Below are 20,220 nucleotides of genomic sequence, written 5' to 3'. Positions count from 1 at the left end.
TGACGAACGATTTCTTGACCCAATTCCTGTATCAAGTCATGCATTTCTATCCGGTTGTCATCTGAAATAGTTACAAGAGCTTTATCTAAAAGGACTTCTATTCCAGATGCTGCAAAGAAACCAGAAGCTTCGAGTATTCCTATTACCCAGTCTTTATAATTCCTTTTGAAGAAGCATGCAATGTCTAAAAAAATGTCTTTTTGAGAATCATCTAAGCCGTCATAGCTTAATTTTAATACCTTGTGAATTTCCATATTGGGAATCTTTTGGAGTTTTCTCAATTCACTTTCCCATACCTCTTTACTCTTTCGACGAAGACTTGACCCATAACTTTTAAAGCTAACGGAATACCTTTGCAATAGGAAATTACTTTTCTTGACAAATCTTCATATCCATCTTTAGGTTGTTTTTCTCCAAAAATAGTCAAACAGAAGAGCTGAAGAGAGTGATGAGATCTCAATTCCTCAACATGATATATTTCATCAGTTAGGCCAAGTATTTGCTTGTTCCTAGTTGTAACAATGACTCTACTTCCTGGTCCCAACAAATCATAATTTATTAATGTTTCTAATTGTTCAGAAGTAGTCACATCATCCAACACAATGAGAGATTTTTTATCTTGAAGCTTACTCATATCTAATTCTTCCCATACATCTGTTACGAAACGTTTTCCTTCAAACTCATGAGACAGTTTGTCATATAAAGCAGAAGCAAGAGTTGTCTTACCTATGCCACCCATACCCCATATTCCAAGGGTCCTAACTTCACTTGGTCCAGTTTTCAGTAATGATTCAATCCATTCACAATGTTCTTCAATTCCAACCAATCCTTTACGTTGGTTTTGGTATCTTGGAGGCAATTTTCTCAAAACATCTTCAACGATGTCCTTAAGTAACTCAGGATCAGTCCTAGCATATGAAAAGGAAAACAAAAGAAAAGTAAATGATCGTGTTACAAGTCTAACAAATTAGAAAATAAAACAGAACTATAAAATGATTATGATCAGTATGGTGGCGTAGTAGAGATTAGAGAATAACAAAGAAACATAATTGGGGAATGAAAATGCGATGGCTTAGAGGAGATAATCAATGCCTCTGCTTTCTCTATGCAATGAACTTCCTAAATAAAATACTATGAAAGGTGTTTTTCTGCAAAATCATGCTCAATTTAGAATCAAATTTGGTTCACTCAATTTAAAATAATACGTTGTCTATCTCATTATCATTTTATTTACCTATAAGTTTGAGAGTCCCACCCAGATAAATTGGCTGCTTCAGTGAGAGCAGCTTTCCATTTGTTGTAGTTGGATTCCCCACATGTTTTGCAAAGGCTTGCTCATAGCTCCCAGTTTGCTTCCTCACATGGGAAGGATCTATGTCATAAAATATTGGTATTACAATTTGTCCTTGATCTTTCTTGCAATCTAAAATCATGATAAGTTCACCCAAGCACCACTTTGACGAAGCATAGTTCTCGGAGAAGACAACAACAGATACATGAGAATCTTTGATGGCTTTGATGAGTGCCGGTGAGATTTCATCTCCCTTTTCAAGTTGTTCATCTATATAGGTCAACTTTCTTTTGCTTCAAAGCTTCGTAAAGATGGCTTGTGAAGTTCCTGCGTGTCTTCACCTCGAAAGCTTAGAAAAACGTCATATTTTTTTGAAGACGACATACAGAAGAGTTAGAGGAAGAAGCAACAACACTTATTATTCGTTGCTCAGCCAATATGAATTCCAGGTGCTGCACCTGCAATGATTATAACACTACAAATGAAGAAGTAAAAAAAGTTTTTTGTTTCAATGTGTTTTTGTCACTTGTCCTTAATAATATTAGTTGGAATTCATAAATCTCTCTAATATGAGATGGAATAGCTCAAAGGTTATATGATTTTGAGGAGTTTTGTGATCCAAGGAAATTGCTTTTGACTTGGTAAAGCTAATAGCACATTTGAACATAACAGAAGCTCGGTAAACAATTAGACATAAAGTAAACTCACTTGGGTCGGTTTAGTGGTAAAAAGTTTGATAGTATGCATAGAGTTTTGGCTATTGCTCCGGTGCCCTCTTATTTGAAGGGGTTTTGGTGCCCCTCAATACAAAAGTTGGGTTTTTAGGGGCAATAAGGTAAATTGATCAATTTATCAATTTACCTTATTGTCCCTAAAAACCCAACTTTTGTACTGAGGGGCACCAAAACCCCTTCAAATAAGAGGGCACCGGAGCATTCCCCTAGAGTTTTAGGTTTTGAGTCTGTTGTCGTCATTGTAATTCTAACCAATAAAAAAATATAGTTATAAAAAGCCTAATTAATAACATGAATGAATCTAAACTTCACATTACACAATAGCAGTATCAATGGAAGCCTAAACTCCAAAACTTCAGATTCAAATTAATAATTCATGTAGATGAACAGAGAATTTATAGGCTAAGTGATTCTAGATTTTCAGTCGTATAACCCCACTTAGGACCCAGAAAGCAAAGATTGTTAAAATAGAGGAAAAACTTAGATTTGTAATTTAACTTTTTCTTGACTGGCCTGGAATAAAACCTTAAATGTTTGTCTTGACCAATCTGTGCTTGCTTTCTATCGAACAAAATAAGGTTGAAGTCCAACATGCATGGCTCAACTATTGTTAATAATAGTAGGGTTTAGCACTAAATTATGCTTAAACAACATACACTGAGAGAAGCATTGAGATCATTAGATGGAAAAGAACATAAATTTGGAAGCCACATGTTCACACCAGCATAGACATTAAACAGGTAGCAGCAAGTCATAAGTCCAAGGTGCTTGTATTGTTTATACTTTCTAGCCATTTAACCCTTGCTTAACACAACATTAGATTAAAAATTTAAACTAACATATCAGCCACATTTCATGAATCTAATTAGATGATGAATCTGAACAGCAATTAGAAGCTCATGTTCTTAGAGCTATTAGTTTAAAAAAAATAATGAAAACATCCAAAGTGAGCTTAACCAAATAATACCAAGAATATAGATGCATGTCTTTATGCACTTGAATGAAAAGTTCATGTTGTCACTCATCTTTTGAAGTCCAATATCTATTTTCTCAAGCAACATTTGAATAAACCATCGATTTAGTAGCTCAAGTATTTCTCACTCCTAAATTTCAGACAAATTTGATAGATTTTTCAGTACTTGATGAACTACTTAATGATTTCTAATATCTGAGGACTGAGGGATTAATTATATAATTTTCATACTTTAAGAATCACTCAGTGGAGAGAGTAATACTTTAGGAATGAAATTGAGGGTTTACTCCATTCCAGTAAGGCAACATTCACATTCTTAGGCAGTATCTTTCAGCTAAAACATGGGAAAACAAGGAAAATATCAAATTAGCCATATTATTTCATCATCTTATATTTCTATTCAGAGGTAAATGTAATACTGAAAATAGAGAAAAAGACCTTACCACAGAACCAATCCAACTTCTTCCAACAGAGAACAACACACTGATTCTTAACTTCAACACAAGAACTTCTTAGGCGCAGCAGAAATAGCTAGACAACAATTGTATAGTTCACATGACAAAACTTTTATACTTTTTTCAACTATATATGAAAGAAGAATTGGACAAGAGACGTAAGATGTAAATATACTGTTAATTTCATGCTCGTTTATGAGAAGTTTAATATGCTATAATTCTGTTGACTCATTTCTTTAGAATTTCACACATTCTGAGAAGCTTCTTCCTAGTGGAGTCCAAGATCCACAAACACGTTCCGTTGACTTTATTAAAGACTCACATACCAACAGGCTCCGTTGACTATATTTTGACAACGCAAAAGCTTGAGTACTATGCTTTTTTAAATCACTTTTTATTACTACTTGAACTACGTACACCTCATCAAGACCATCAATGGTAAAGCACACCAGCAATCAAACATATCAAGATCCAACCTTCGTAGCTAAGTTAAAGACCCTGCAGACACTTTCTGCCAACAAATCCAACCCTCACACACAAAATGAATGTCTAGTTAGGCTAAAGCTTAATTTAAAATTGAATGGCTCATCTTTTATTTGTAAGGAAAAGTTATGTTTAAATTGATTCAAGTCAAACACGCTCTTGCATTCATATTAAAGGAATAAACAAAACTATGTTTACTCATGCTTTTAGTCTAAAAAAAATATAGTTTTCTACTTTAATAGTTCTTGCAATATGTTTTTTTTGTTTTATTTTTGGTCCTTGATATTAGTTTGTTACTACTTTAATGTTAACGTTTATGTTACACAAAATTATTACATGATTTTACTTAATAGAGAAGTGCTAATATTACGGGGGGAAAGGGGGAAAAATACGAGCATAATTTTGAAAAGCATGTTTTATATATATTAAAAAAAAAAAGAGAGATATAAATAAAATGAATATATTATAAGTATGCATGAATGCAATACAAGGAGGGTTAGAAATACAATAATTACAAGAGGAAATTTTAGTGCCTACACTTCCCTTTAGGGAAATAAGAGAGGATGGTTGATATGCCCGATTAAAACAAAGTCACATACCAAATAAAACAACTCAAAGCTAGAAGGAAGCACATTTAGATTTGTTATAATGCATTGTTTGTTGAAGATGAATAAATGCATCTTTTTTCAAATATACGTTAGTATTTTTCTTTATACAACTGTTCAAATATTTTTTATTTTATTTTTTGACATTGACTTAAGTATCAAGAGCATAATAACAAAATGAGAGTTAAAATAATACGCACAATTTTAAACTCAAACTCTAATATCGTCAATTTAATTTCAATAAATAAAAAATGACTTTACTTATATTTGATAAATTTAAAATTACTTTATTCCTCTTCAACTTGAATTCATTAAGCGCTTTCATAAAAATTCTTGTACCGCACAAGAAATATATCTGGGATGTCATTATAGACAATCATACCAGACATAAAATTCTTGAAGCTAAAAATAATTAATAACTTAATCGGAAAAAAATGTAGATATTTATTAGGTTTAAACGTATTTTTATTTTAGATAAAAAATTAAATATATTTGAAGTTTAAAAAATGTAAGCTTTAATTTCAGTCTTTGTAAAATATTTACTCATTTTTCACCTCTATATTTTGAAATACTAATTTTAATTGTATAAATAAATTTTGATTTTAGTTACAATAAAATATTATTTATTTTTCATTCTTTTATAGTTTGAAACTACTATTTTTTTACTTTAACAATCATTTTAACATAGATAAATAACATTTATTTAAAGAATTTAGAATCTTTTTTAAGATATCACATATTAACATGATAATGAAAATGCGAACACTGGTTCATGTCACATAATTATAGTGACAAAAAATAGAGATTTCATATCTTAAAACCAAACTAAAATTATTAAGAATAAAAAGTAAAACTCCGTAATTGTATACATATATTTATATTTGATCCTAGTTACTAATATAAAATTTCTTGCATCAGGAAGGTGAAGGAGATCACTTCTTGTATTCGGCAGTGCCTAGTTATTACATGTTTGTTGCGCTTTTTTTCTTTTTAAAGCGGAAGAAATTGATAAAAAATATAAACTAAGTTGTAACACAACTTCAAAGATATGCACACACTTGGCGAGAAATGTTAGATTACAGTATATTTAGTACAGTATAGCTATTGGAACTCAATCCAAAACCTGAACAAAACAAAGTATGTCTCGAAAAAAAAAATCACTGAGTTGGGTGATATCTTTGGTTCACACCCCTAAAAAAATTATGCCTTCCATCTCTTAAATGCACAAAACACATTGCAGAGGACACAACCTAACTGCCCAATGTACTTTAAATGCACAATGACACCAACCATGGAGAATACTTTCATCCAACCTTAGCCATTGCAAATTCATCCACCAGTCCTTATGTCAAGCATGACCTATTATTTGTATTTGATTGCTACGATAAGAATGTGATAGCATATGGTTTCCAATTCATACAGCAGCAAACTTCCTATGATGTGGCTGAATTCTCCTACTCATGAACCTTTTTAATGGAATGTCACTCAATAAAATTTCACAGCAGCAGCAAATTCAGTAATCCACAACACTGGAGATACAACTGCTTTCTACCGACATATAATAAATACCCAACGAATCTCTTAACTGCCAAACAGAAAAATACTTCTCAATCGAACCACAACATACTTGAATAGTATTAGATAGCCCCCAAGCAGCAACCACAAGAACATATTAGCAGTCCTGGACACAAGATAAATCAGAAAAAGACATCATGAGATGCATATATCTCAATTCCAATTCAGAAGTTTTAATATTATTAAATCTACTAAAGAAATGGATGCTCCAAGAAGTGTCATATCATTCAGTATTTAAAAATTGATGTAAAGAAGATAGTAAACATACGATGTAGCATCCATATGGACAATCACCACCTGCAATCAAACTCAAATATCCATACCTCTTTAAAGAAAACATGAGATTATCATATTACAATCATATGATAATGTTCCAATTATGCTCATTGCTCCTACAAAACCACTCACGAAGGAGTTCATTTAAACCGAAAAAGCAAAAAAATAAAACAAAAGGAATCTATATGAACATCAATAATATACCCTTCCAAAGAATATTAACTCCACCTATGCCTTCTGAATTATACAGATGTTTTGGTAAAATTACAATTTAAAATAGTCAAGGCCATAGATTAACGAAAATATGATCTTAAGAACAAAATTAAACAAATCCATAAAACAATCTCAACATGTCAACCAGCAGGGGCCACTATAAAAAAGGCTAGTTAATTCAGTGATTTAAAGATTGAGAAACCATGTACACTCAAGAAACAGTTTTGTGGATGCAAGGGTCATCAACAATAGCATAAAATTGCTTCACTTTCTCCTCCGCTTTCTTCGTCTTCTGTCACTCCCACTGTCACTTTCATCAGAACTTGCCGAGTCTGACTCTGAACCGGCTGTCCCTGAATCCGATGAATCAGAACTCCCTGACTCATCATTTGATTCAGATTCTGAAACTTGTTTCTGTTGTTGCATGATTAGACGTGGCATATTCTTCAAATACTCACGTAGGTTCTCAGTAAGACCACCTAGACCAATAGATGTAAAGAAGTTAATGCAGAACCTTGTGTTTTTTGGATTGTCTTTTGGAAATATGGATTCAAAAGATTCTAGCATTGTTGGATCATTTAACCGCTCATTTAGCAGCCGAATTCCAAGATGTTCTGATAATTCCTGCAACATTACAAACTGAAATCAACATCCACATACAGATGCGCATAATTTATGCAATATAGAAGATAACGAGCCCCAAAGATTTTGCAGGTCTGATAATAAAACAGTATGTTTCTAAAGCATAATTCAAAATTGGTGAAATAATAACGCAAATGCATAGAAAAACAAAAAATAGGAATATTGGAGTTTGATTCTCAGTACCTGGAAGAGAATCTTAATAAATATACGTGAAGATGAAGTTGTGTCCTCTTCAGTCAAGCGTATATATGATAAAACATGCCAAGGTAGTGCATCTGTGCCAAGTAAATGAGCAAAAAACTTTGCCACATTTCGCAGTTTATTCGTTTCCAGTCGGTGAATCATCGAGTACTGCTGCACAAAGCACTTCTCAAAATTTTCTTGATGTACTTTGTTGATCATGCAGAAACGCTGCCCCAGAAGACCATAATATCGAAGATAAGTTCTCTCTTGGCTGCAACATTCCAAAAGCATAATGCACAATTCCATCTGCAGCCAATAATACAAAAATACAAAATTATAATTATTAAGTAATTAAAAGGTACAACTGAATGAGCCAAAAAAAAAATGGAGGATGATACATCAGATGCTGGAAACTAATGTCTAATCTGTGCAAGTGCATATAGATGCAGCCTATGCTTATAACTTATAACAGTAGACATGATGCAATAGGAGCACTAGTTCTTTAAAAGAGCATCAAATTAGATAACAAATAAAACAAAAGAACCAAATTATTGTGCACCCAAGTGACACTGAGTTAAATACTAATCTATATGATCAAAAAGTGCCAAGATTCAAATTGGCAAATTAGTTATTAGTTATTATATACAAGGGAGAGATTAAGAAATAGAGCATTCAGCTTTTTCAATAAAATCACACCAATAGTTGAACTAGATTTTAATGTTCTTCCATATTATTAAAATACACATTTAATGTACCCAAAAAGATTAGAATAAGAAGAAAAAGGCAGCAACTAGATAGTTTAGCAATAGAACAGTAACTTCTAGCAGAGATACTGAGCTCACCTCTTGACCTGACTCTAGCTTAATTTTCAGAAGCTTATGACCAGCTTCCTCAAAATCAACACTAGACATAATTGTTAAGTATATTGTCCTTCGAAGATTGACAAGATTTGTCTCTGTTTCATCTTTAATTTGCATCTTTTCTTCTTCCTCTTCATCATCTTCATCATCATCATCATCATCATCATCATCATCATCATCATCATCTGACTCACCATCCAAGCCTTCTTCGTCATCATCCTCAGATTCCTCACCCAGCATTGATTTCTTCAACTCTTCGTAGCGCTTCTCATTCTCCAGGAAATTGGGGTCTGGCTTGAATATATCTGAAGAATAACAAAATGGAAAATAAAGAAATCACAATGACATATGACCACAATTAATCAAATTAGAAACAGATAAAACTTATAGATTCAATATTTACCAAGGGAAATCTCTGGATCTATCTCCTCATCCAAGGAGACTTCATGAGTTAACTGATCTTCCTGCTCTACAAGATCTAGTTCAGGACGAACAACTGGATAGCCCTGTAAATGCAATGCGACCATCATAACACATTTCAATTTCAAACTATTTGATTAAACTGATTAGCAAAAGAGTTGACATTCTGTGTTATTTTGTTTAAGTTCAATTCCTATCAAAAACATTAAAAAGAAGTACCTGAAACTTGGCTTTTCTTATTGCAAATAAGCCTTCAATAAGAAACTGAACCCGCTTGTCAATTTCTCCTTCGTGTAGTATTCCACGAAAACGCTCAAAGATACCTGCAAAACTACAAATCCTATTTATCAAGGAAGATCGACAACTGAAATTGATCTCATGCATCATTCGCACATATACATAAGTGTCTAGCATAAGCATATTTCTGCAAGCTTGCAGGAACATAAACAAATATAAACCAGGAGAAAACCCAAGTGGATGCAGTTGGGTAGAGGCGTAGAGCAATAATTAGATTACAGAAGTATAGGAGGATATGTGATCCTCCCTAAAAAAAGAAAATGTAAACAAAAGGGACAAAAAAAGGCATAAATGGAACAAAGCTAACCAGTCAGGCAGTCTCTAAATACATCTAGCAAACATATTTTTGCTTTGCTTTCAGAATTATAATTATTTAGAATACTTAATTCTTAGAATCAAATAACTCAAAACAAGTTGCAAAACTTAATTCTCAGAGAAAAGACAATGTTTACAAATAAAACCCAAAGCACACTGTTACCCTAATTTGAGGGAATACCCACCATGAAGACCTTTAGGTGAGAGATCCTGCAGTATTGAACCACATTCTGTGACAAAACCAACAGCTACTTCAACACTGTCATCAGTAGGTTTTTCAAGTAAAACTGTGAGTAATTCAAGAGCAATAATCTCGTGAGCCACTTGCTGATTCACCAGATGCGCTATAAATTTAACAGCTGCTAGTAATTGAGGCTATAAATGATAAAAGACAATGAAAAAAATCAGAAACAAAGACAAATAAAAGTAAAGTTTGAATTGAACCATAAAATTGATCCCAGTTAAAGAACACACATTAAATTATAAGAAAAAGTGGAGTCATCACATACCTTGTCATTCCGTTTATAAGCTCTCTTAAGCTGCAAAACAATTCTTCTTAGCAAAAGATCCCCCACCTCAGGAAACTTAGTATTAACAACAGCGACCAAGGCAGCAAAAACATCCGTAAATCTTGGAGATGCCATCTGTGACTTCATACATGACCGACAAAAGAGTCCCCTTCCCCGGATCAAATTTTCCGAAAACAATTCCGGAATTATATTTTTTATATTAGTAGCATTAACCTTATTTACAAGCCCATTTATACTTTTTCTCAAAGCATCCCATGTTAACCTTTGATACTCTACACTACTCTTATCCTGAACTTCTTTCATCATCATTGCCATCTTAAATGGGGGAATGTAAACACCTCCACTCTTTCCCAAATTAGATGCATCACCATTCAGGTTACCTCCCATGATTGTTGTTGGTCGTTGTGGATTAGCATCTTCAACCATTCTTCCATTTCCATCCTCTCTCTTCCTACTTTCTACTTGTCGCTTGTTCGCATCCTTCTCTCTACGGTTCCTCTCATTGTCACCATCCTCTTCAACTTTAGGCCTCCTATCCCTCTCCAATTTCTTGGCAAACCCCCTATCATCTTCCTCTAAATCATGACGTGCACGACAATCCCTATCACTATTACCACCCTTTTCAACTTTTCGCCTCCTATCCCTATCCCTATATCTATCTCTATCCCTTTCCCTATCTCTAACCCTTTCTGATTTCTTGGCTAGCTCCCGACGATCCTCTTCCTCTGAATCATGACGCCCATGGTGATCCTTAATTTTCCATCTATCCTCCTCCTCACCTCCACGCCATCTATCACCACAATCCAATTTGTGACTATCCTTCTCCCCCCGTCGTTCACCCTCATTATCCCTTCGACGAGGCTCCCTACCACCACTGCCATCTCCTTCATCATCTCTCCCACCATGTCCATCATAACGCCGCCACAATCTCTCATCCTCTTCCTTTTCTTCCCTACCCCTCTTGTTATTCACAATCTGACCTTCCTCTTCAGAGCTCTCAGCTTCCTCCTTTCTCTCCTTAACCTTATTCTTCATCTCACTTTGCATTCTTTCTTCTATTGAATCACTGCCACCATTCCCACCACCACGTCAATGCCTATCCCTCTTATCATCCTCAGATTCTCTACCACTGCATTTTCTCGTGTCATTCTCACTCTGGCTGCTGCTCTGTCTCCTTGCCATGCCAAACCCTAGTCAAATTGAACATAAGCCAAATTCAAATTTGGAAAACACAGAGAAACTAGATACAAGATCAAAAATCAAAGGGACGAGTAATTAGAGAAAAGAAAAAGGACAAAGCAGTTAGGTGCTTGGAAAAAGCGTGTGGTTAGTAGAACGGTCTGTGGAAAGAGGTGAAACCATGTGGTGTGAATGAACATACAGATACAACGAAGATGGAAAAGTGAGTAACAACCTTAGGTCGTGAATCACAACTATGAGAGAGAATGGCGCCGATGCAGAAAGGTTTGCTTGCACACACTATCGGGTTGCGAATGAGAATGAGAACAAAGACGGTGAGAGGGCTCTGATGTAGGTTTCAATATTCCTTGAGCAAAGTTTTTGCCCCCTCTTCCTAATTCTTTTTGATTTCAATGACTTCAATTTATTGTGAACTAGAACAATACCAGTGCATTTGCCACCTCTACAACTTTTTGGTCAATTTCCCTAGACCTTAATTTCCCAGCATGATTAATTATCATTTTCCCCACATCATTGTCTTTTAATTTTTTTAGCACCACAAACTTTGGCAGCAAATGACGCAACATTATTGAAGTCCCTATTTTTGTACCACCAATAACATACTTTGAACCACATGCATTGCATTTAGCCTTTTCTTTACCATCTTTTATACCAATTCTATTAAAATAATCCCAAACTCTAGAAGTAGTTACCCTGGCCTCTTAATTTCCCTATCAACATCATTACCCTCTTTTACAATCTCTTTTGGGATTGATGGCAAAGATTCATTTAAATTATAGTTAACACATTGTTCATCTAAAGTTTCAAAATCCATTCTGTATAATATAATGTGAAATTAGAGACTAAATAAATCACAGCCACATATACAACACAGTCAGTAGTACACTATGAAAAAGAACTATACCTATTAAAATTAAAATTCAAGAACTAAAAGTCCAAGAACTATGGGTGTTAAAATTAAAATCAGTAAACATTTAATCAGTATCCAAATGCAAAATCACCAGTACCGTGGCGGTGCGCGGTGGCGTGGCACGACGAAGCACAGTGCACGGTGGCAGTGCTGGATCACGACTCACGAATAGAAGAGCGCGGAGACAGAGAAGAAATCGAAAACGGGCAAGCCCTAACCCTTCTTCAAGTGACGAGTGACGAGTGACGAGTGACGAGTCCCACCCACCCTACCTCGCTATGTTATGGACTGGACTTAATAATTGGGCCACTGGAATTTTCTGAATTTATGAAACATGCCAAAAAAAACAAATAGTTCAACCCGACATGAAACAAGATAAGCTGAGTTGACTCATAAATTATGGTTGATTTTGATGGTTTTAGTTTTTATATATGTTAAAATTATATTTATTTAAACAATAATTTTTATATATTATAAGATAATATAATTAATTGTTTAAATTATTTTGAAAATATAGAAGAAAAAAAAATAAAAGTATTCAAATTAAATATAGTCTTATATATATTTCTTATTTTATTTAAAATATTTATAAAAATATAAGATTTTTCTTACAATATGAAAAAATATTTTGAAATTTATAAAGAATTTAACTTACATTAAATTTAAATATTTTGTAACTTTAAAATGTAATATGATAAATGTCTTTAATTATTTTACAATTATATTTAAATAAAATTTTATAATTTTATAATTTTATAAATAATATTTTGAATATTTTCTATAGATTAATAAAAAGTTATTGAAAATGAGAGTGACAAAATGTGTTGTATTTTGTTTTGTCAATTTGTCTATTCCATTTTGTTTTGTTGCATCTCGTCTGTTTAGCAAAGTGAATACGAAATTCTAACTCACCATATTTATAAAATGTAATTTTTTTTACAGCATGAAAATCTTATTTTAAAATTTAAAAACAATTTAACTTATTTTAAATTTAAATATTTGGAATTTTTAAAATATGAGATGATAAATATATATAATTATCTTCTAACTATATTATAAATAAAAAAATTATTGCATTGATACTATTTACAATTTTATAAACAATATTTTGAATATCTCATGGATTAATAAAAGGTTACTGGAAGTAGGAGTGACTAAATGCCATTTGTCAAGTCCCTTTAGTCTATCATGTCCCATCTTAGCTTAGTAAAGTGATTTAAAAAATTTAACCTATATTGTTTAATAATTAAAAAGTTATATATATATATATATATATATATATATATATATATATATTATTTATTAAAAAAATTAAATAAATAAACTTAATATTTTTAGTAATGATTAATTTAGACACAATAAATGAGATACAAAAATTCATAAAAATAATTAACTTGACTATAAAGTGAATGTTAGAATATAAGAAGAGAGTTGGACTGTGATACCCTTATTACCCTAATACATATATTATAATAATGAAAACTTACAAATAAATTATTTTAATTTTGGTAAAAGGGTTCACATGAGAATCTTCAAAATTATTCTTCAACAACCACAATAATGAAAATGAAATGCAGGAGTTTACAAATTATTTTCAAAAATAATAATTACAACCTGAATCCATATAAAAAGATCTGTCCTAAAAGAATCTCCTGCCCCGATGTCACAATATCAGAGCATACCCATAATTCTACTGTTGGCATTCTAGATGTCACTCGTAGCCTGATCCTCCTCACCTAAAACATCCACAATTTATACGGTGAGAAAAGAAAATATCTATATGCAAAGCACATACAAACACACCACAGTGTAATCTCATCATAACTCATGAAACATTTACAAGCATTTATATATACATATCATAATTTATCAATCATTCATTATTTTCACAACTCAATCAATCCATCACAATCCACATAAATCTTACAATTAACACTATGTCAAGGTCACGCCACAACTGGCACAAGTGATACGGGTTAATTGCCTCACTCATCCCACACCATGCCAGGGGCACGCTCGTCCCTGTAGCATCACTTACCCAAGGTTCATCTCATCCTTGGTCATTAGTGTGAGGAACCACAATCACATCACAATCCACACAATCTCTTGCAATTAACCCTATGCCAGAGCTACCATATTTGACACAAGTGATGCGTGTTAATTGTCTCACTCATCCCACACCATGTCAAGGGCACGCTCGTCCTTGAAGCATCACTACTCAAGGTTCGTCTCATCCCTGGTCATTAGTGTGAGGAACCATATTCACAATCATAATCACATTCACACCACATCTCATCTCATAGCTCCATATCACATACATAATTTCACATCACATACATAACAGATAAGTACGACAAAATAAGGGTTTACACACCCCTCAAGAGATTCACGTCTAGATTATCAATTCTTATCAAATAGTATAACAATAACTTTTACAAATTAATATAATACTCAACAAAATTACCAATTTAATATAATTTCAACATAATGGTAAAACCCCCAATTGTTCCAAAACCTAGCCCATAGGCACTTTTCTACAGTTTCGTTCTCCCTCTCAGATCATCATTTTTACAAATTAAATATATATTTTCATAATCCTAAATTCATACAGAATCACATAAAACAAAGAATTCTCTAAACATAAATAATTATAAAATTAGGGTTCTTCCTCTACCCAATTCCCTCATGTAACTCTACATATAAATAATCCCCTTTTCCCCCGTACCTGGATATGTAGAAGCTGAACCTACACAAGATTTGGTTGGTCTCCCTCGCTGGGTTCCCATCGGTCTAAAGCAGAAAGTAGAGAGAAAAGAAGAAAGAGCAGAAGAAAAGAAATCAGAAAATGAGAGGTGTGCTTTTTCAGAGTGGAAAAAAGCTCAATTTATAGGCCTCAAGCTAGAACGACCTGTTCCAATTTCAGAACGGCCCGTTCTGGACCCCAAAATCATGGGTAAAAATCACACCCAGAACGGCCTGTTCCCAAACAAGAACGACCCGTTCTGGTGTGCATTTATTACTCAACTGCCATAGTCCGTTCCAAGCCCGTTCCCACTTAGTTTAAGTCAGCTTTTAATAGTCTGGAACGGCCCGTTCTAACTTGAAAACGACCCGTTCTGGGCTATTAACTCCCATACAATTTGGTAGTTTGGAACGAACCGTTCCAATTCTGGAACAGCCCGTTTCAAGCTACTAAATCACCCCTATACCTTTATAAAATTACCAAAATACCCTCAATTAAAATAAAAAGTGAAATAAAAACTGGGGTGTTACATGGACTATTATCTATTTAAAACACTACCAACTGTTGTTCAAGAACTCAATCACCTTTGATGCAAAACATTACTACACAATCAATCAGATATTCAAAATTCCTCATTCAACCACCTATTGAAAAACTAGTCCCACAGTCACCTTCTATGAGACTACACAACACTTGTTGTGATTTGTTTCTACTTCCCTACACCATTATACACTCAATTCTAGTTAGGGACAATGTTTACAATAATGAATTTTGTATTCTTGTTGTTTGCTAAGATCGCATATATTTCTCCTATGATGGAGCTTTCATTAAGAAAGATTTCACACTTCTTTTTAATTAAAAAATAGATATACAAATAAGAAGTGAAAGTTTCTAAAAAATTTAGAGGATGAAGTAAGGATTGTAGCTTGTTTTGCTCGAGTGGTTGATTTCTCTCTTTGATCTTGCTTACTTTAAATAAAGACCTTTGTCTTCCCTTTATAGACACTTAGTAAAAGATCTATGGATAGCTTATTTTTTAAGCTAGATGCCCACATCACTATACTTTACTTTTTTTCTTGGTCCTATTAGCTTTTTACAGATGAGTTGCCTTTTGAGTAAGTCTTCAATTCAGGCCTTCTAAACAAAGTTTTTAATACAAGTCTTCTGAGAAGCATTATTTTCATTGAAGTTTTCTGATAGACAACTTAAATGCTAATTTTCTAAATTATGCCTTCAAGACATTTATCCTAAAAAAAATGTTTAACTTGAAGCTTTCTAATCATAGGCTTAGGATACTTATTTTCTTGCTTATGACAGACATGCCTTCAATGCTAATAGATAATTTTCAAAAGTGAATCCTTTTTTTTTTTTATAAGAATGTCTTGTTAATCACTTTTATTGTTAAAGGAATCATTAGCTCATGTAACCTTCTAATCAGACTTAAATTTTGTTGAAACACTAGAACAATCTTATTAGAACACAAATGAGAACTCTTCTTTTCTAGAATTTGAAACTAAGAATTTGTGATTATTAAAACCATAATTAGGTAGAATTCAACAAACTATTTACACCTAATTAATGTGCATATATCTATCTATCTCTCTCCTTCCCTCCCACCTTCCTTCCTCTCTCTCTCTCTCTCTCTCTCTCTCTCTCTCTCTCTATATATATATATATATATATATATATATATATATATATATAGACACACACACACACACACACACACACACATATATATAGAAGCGGGATCCATTTACTTTAAAAATAAGTATATCTAAACTTATTTTATTCAATAACTCATGTTTTATATTAAATTTCAATGATCCAACCATTAAATTTAAAGTTCTTAATCCAATCGGGAGTGAGAGCTTTAAGATCTCGTGCTTCAACAATTGTAGTGACTATTCAAGATTTTTAAGTTGTTTTGAGCTTTTGAGAACTCAATTCCTAGAGATTTTAACCCATTTAGAATTGTTTGAAATCTTCTAATCATTTTGTCAATGTTTTCACTCTTCTTCATGGAGAACAACTCATGGTGCCTTTAAAGTGTAACAATTTGTTTGAGCCTAACATCTTCAGTGCCTTCATAAGTTACCCTGATGGCACCGCGTATTTCCCTAGTAGTTGAGTAGCTACAAAACTTGATATATTCAATTTTGGACAAAGAACATGCAAGTATATAACTTGCTTTAGGGTTTAGCTGCAAAGTGTTATAATCATCTTAAGTATATTGACTCTCAGGTTTAGTTTCTATGATATCACCTTGAGTGATAATTCTCCAGAGTTGGTACTAGGTGGATTTGATGATCATCTTCATCCTATCTTTCTAATAGGGATAGTCTTCTCCGTCGAAGGTAGGAGAACTTGTGAGAGCAGTTCCTTCTAATAAATACTGTCTTTCACTACTTCTCATCGAGGGTCTTTTCTTTTAGCATTGTTAGATGCTCAAAACCATCAAAGGTTCATCTTTGATACCAAATTATAGAGAAAAGACACACAATAGAAGGAGGGGTTGAATAGTGTGTATTAGACAACTACCCAAGTATTCTTTGAACAACAAGTCTCTCCAGGCCTAGCACCAAGTATTCTTTCTCAAATAAGCCTCTCTAGGCTCAACTCTTATAACAAAGGTTACAAAAGATTATGAGGTTTTTTCATCTCTTCTAGACGTGTTGAAACCAAAAATAAAAGTACAAATAATCTATAAAGAAGAACATACAGAATTCACAATGAGTGTTTCTTTGTATGCATATCCCTAATTTTTCTTTCTTGAAGGCTTAACCTTTATATATAGCTTTAAAGAAGATAATCATTGCACCACTTTGAGTTAAACTAATAAGTTGCTTCATCTATTTTCTCTGCTAATCCTAGAGGAAAGAAGTTACTATTGCTTCATTAAATGAGAGCATTAAATTTTTTTCAATAAAATGTGTATCTCTTATCTGATCTAGGAGACTGCTTATCATCATTTCTTCTAAGATGAGGGATAGTAGAAACAATGCCAGTAGAAAGTAGTTCTTTGTAGAGCCTTTTTTTTTGCTTTTTTGTGATATTCGAGATTTTGCCTTTGGTTCTAATGAATAGTTTGACTTTTCTTTCTTTAATAGATTTTGAGAGTTTCAAGATATCTTTCTTATTCAATCTATTAAAATTTTTTAATGGAAATTACTATTAGTCTCACTTAAAAGTATACGTGTAATACATAATGAGATAGACTATATGCTTTGTCTAATTCTCTTCATCTTGCATAAGATATACACTTTACACTTCGTCTGATATAAAATATTTTATAGATAATTCATTTTGTTCAAAAGAAAATATTTTATTTGTTATCATTAAAACTTGAGGATCCAATATCATCAGTTGACTTAACATTAAGCATGGTAGACTTAAAGCAATTTAGAAATAAACGCTTTTTGGAAAATTTCTCATAAAGTGTGATTGGGTACAAACCATGCTAAAAAATTATGTATTGATTTGTGGGGACAGTCTTGAATCCTGATTCTAAAGATGATCAAACTTCTCAAAAAAGACTACCTATGAAAGATTCTAACTAGTAAAAAGGTTCTAACCAATGAAAAGCTATATGAATTGTCATATAGTGCATCCTTTGAGATGTCAGATGTAAGGAGTGTAGAAGTGTCAAGTGTAACCCCCTCTCCAAATTACATATGCTAATTATAACTAATTACTTATAGTTACTAATATTTATATTATTATGGATAATATGTAGAAAGACACGAAAACAAATGAAGACATTTTTCTAATAATATGTTTTATTCAATAAAAGTCACTAGATATTACAAACCATTTTATAACAACTTAGTAAAATAAAACCCCCATCCTATACTCCGGATTTTTGCATCTGACCTTCTAACTGCACATCTAACTTCTCTGCATTACAAGATCTTCAGTATCTGGATTTAAAAATATTTATGGGGTTAGACATTTAATTTCATTCACATCTTACACAAACAAATCAGACAAGTGCATAATAAGTTCATACAATTATCAATACACACAACAAATTGATAAGATTTTTCATTAATAATAGTCCAAATAATGCAATATGCTTATAAGAATGAGATGTAGATTTTGACTAAAAATATACTTTTAAAAATCATTTTGACTCAATACTCCATAGAGATTTTCCCTCTTGAGTGTTTAGTGAAGCTAGAGCTTAACATTACTTTATCTAGTGATTCGACAATGCCCCACTAAACGCGAACATGTAGACAGTAGTCAGAATGTTGGTGCACCTGGCAGGCTACCACGACACGTAATCAAATAAAGACTAGCCATCTATAGGATTGCCCATGTCCAAACACTCCCTAGACCAAAGGTCTATTCCCCTAGACTAGAGGTCCCATCTTACCCATTCTACTCAAATCCCATTTACTATCTTCTGACATTGGTAGCATAAAACAAATACCTCAGTCAGACTTTCACAATCATATCAAGCTTTCTCTCACTTTATCCTTTCCTTTATCCATCTCGTACTGCCAATTGTCCTTGACAGTACCCACTATCACAATCAATCTCTTGCCACCAATGTCTCAGATAGTAAACATAAAGAAAAGAATTTGCGTAAAAAGTATCATTTCAAAATTACAAAACTCATTCTTTTCTATCAAATATCATTGGTACTAAATTCATTTCTCAAATATTTCTTTTTTTTTTTAATTCTTTTCTTTTTGCCCCCGAAAATATTTTGACTCAAAGACCATATTATGCAATATGCAACATGTTTCACTATTAATCTATCACTTCAAAAATTAATCTCAATCAAACTTTTCAAATATAATTTAAACAATTTCAATTGCAATATTCAATCCTAACTTCCTTGATTTCTTCTTTTCCTACTCCGTTTTCTTCCTCTTCTTCTTTCTTTCTTCCTTTCTTCTTGAAATTTTAGTTGTCTACTCCTTGTTTTCCTCCTTGGTTGTGGAAATGATAGAGTATTTTTGGGTGTTTCTTTGGCTTGGTTTATGTCTTGGCTTGAAGGGTTGTTTGTGAGCTTTTTGGTGTGGTTTCTCTTATTTATACTAGTCTCCACCTCCATTCTCAAATCTTCTAGATTTGTAGATATTTCTTGATATTTTCTAACATATCTTAATCAAATGGTGATTAGGTGTCCACTTTCTAGAATTTTGTAGAATTATTTGGTTATCTTAATGGTTAAGCTTTCAATTTATTATAATCACATTATGATGTGTCTACTTTCTAGAATTTTGTAGAATTATTTAGTTATTTTAATGGTTAAGTTTTGTATTTATTTTAATCACACGGTGCTTAGGTGTGCATTTTTGTAGAATTTTATAGAACTTCCTAGAATTTTGTAGAGTTATTCAAATATCTTAATGGTTAAACTTTCAATCCATTTTATATCTTTATTTATAGAACTTTCTAGAATTTTATAGAATTATCAAAGTATCTTAAAAATTAATGTTTTAATAAGCTAATATTATCATTAGAATATTCCCCATCAAAACATAATATTAAGTCTCTTGTC

At 32.7% G+C, this 20,220-nt stretch overlaps 2 protein-coding genes across 3 annotated transcripts; both read right to left on the bottom strand.

Moving 5' to 3' along the window:
- Positions 1 to 277: 277 nt before the first annotated feature.
- LOC109796509 (TMV resistance protein N-like) lies at positions 278 to 2,819 on the bottom strand. The gene is made up of 5 exons (XM_083069676.1): positions 2,682 to 2,819; positions 1,678 to 1,749; positions 1,235 to 1,544; positions 956 to 959; positions 278 to 908 (listed from the first exon to the last, which is right to left on the bottom strand). The coding sequence occupies exons 1-5, from the start codon at positions 2,817 to 2,819 to the stop codon at positions 278 to 280; spliced, it is 1,155 nt and encodes a 384-aa protein (XP_082925802.1).
- Positions 2,820 to 5,546: 2,727 nt separating this feature from the next.
- On the bottom strand, positions 5,547 to 12,239 carry LOC109796181 (uncharacterized). 2 transcript variants are annotated; one of them, XR_014431504.1, is made up of 9 exons: positions 12,060 to 12,239; positions 9,832 to 11,042; positions 9,508 to 9,697; positions 8,930 to 9,033; positions 8,694 to 8,796; positions 8,273 to 8,595; positions 7,431 to 7,736; positions 6,815 to 7,229; positions 5,547 to 6,222 (listed from the first exon to the last, which is right to left on the bottom strand). XR_014431504.1 is itself a non-coding variant. In XM_083068318.1 (8 exons), exons 2-8 carry the CDS (start codon positions 10,897 to 10,899, stop codon positions 6,870 to 6,872), a joined length of 2,454 nt encoding a protein of 817 aa, XP_082924444.1. In that variant the 5' UTR covers positions 10,900 to 11,042; positions 12,060 to 12,239; the 3' UTR covers positions 6,575 to 6,869. The 2 variants fall into 2 exon arrangements, 1 of the variants encoding a protein (XP_082924444.1); XM_083068318.1 differs by lacking the exon at positions 5,547 to 6,222 and having other exon boundaries at positions 6,575 to 7,229.
- Between the last annotated feature and the right edge of the window lie 7,981 nt (positions 12,240 to 20,220).

The sequence above is a fragment of the Cajanus cajan genome, chromosome 2 (genome assembly GCF_000230855.2).
Source record: "Cajanus cajan strain Asha chromosome 2, NIPB_CcT2T_4, whole genome shotgun sequence".
Lineage (NCBI taxonomy): Eukaryota > Viridiplantae > Streptophyta > Magnoliopsida > Fabales > Fabaceae > Cajanus > Cajanus cajan.
Note: the sequence above shows the minus strand (reverse complement) of the source record. Positions and strands in the feature narration are given on the sequence as shown.

What these genes read in the sequence shown, in the direction of transcription:
- LOC109796181 (XM_083068318.1), bottom strand. Translation starts at nt 10,899, where the DNA reads ATGCAAAGTGAGATGAAGAATAAGGTTAAGGAGAGAAAGGAGGAAGCT. An exon ending in CTTATAAACGGAATGACAAG is followed by an intron (nt 9,698 to 9,831) that starts GTATGTGATGAC and finishes TATCATTTATAG; the next exon opens with CCTCAATTACTAGCAGCTGT. An exon ending in TTATTAAGATTCTCTTCCAG is followed by an intron (nt 7,230 to 7,430) that starts GTACTGAGAATC and finishes GTAATGTTGCAG; the next exon opens with GAATTATCAGAACATCTTGG.
- LOC109796509 (XM_083069676.1), bottom strand. Translation starts at nt 2,819, where the DNA reads ATGGCTAGAAAGTATAAACAATACAAGCACCTTGGACTTATGACTTGC. An exon ending in ATCTCAATGCTTCTCTCAGT is followed by an intron (nt 1,750 to 2,681) that starts GTATGTTGTTTA and finishes TAATCATTGCAG; the next exon opens with GTGCAGCACCTGGAATTCAT. An exon ending in CTTCTTCCTCTAACTCTTCT is followed by an intron (nt 1,545 to 1,677) that starts GTATGTCGTCTT and finishes CAACTTGAAAAG; the next exon opens with GGAGATGAAATCTCACCGGC.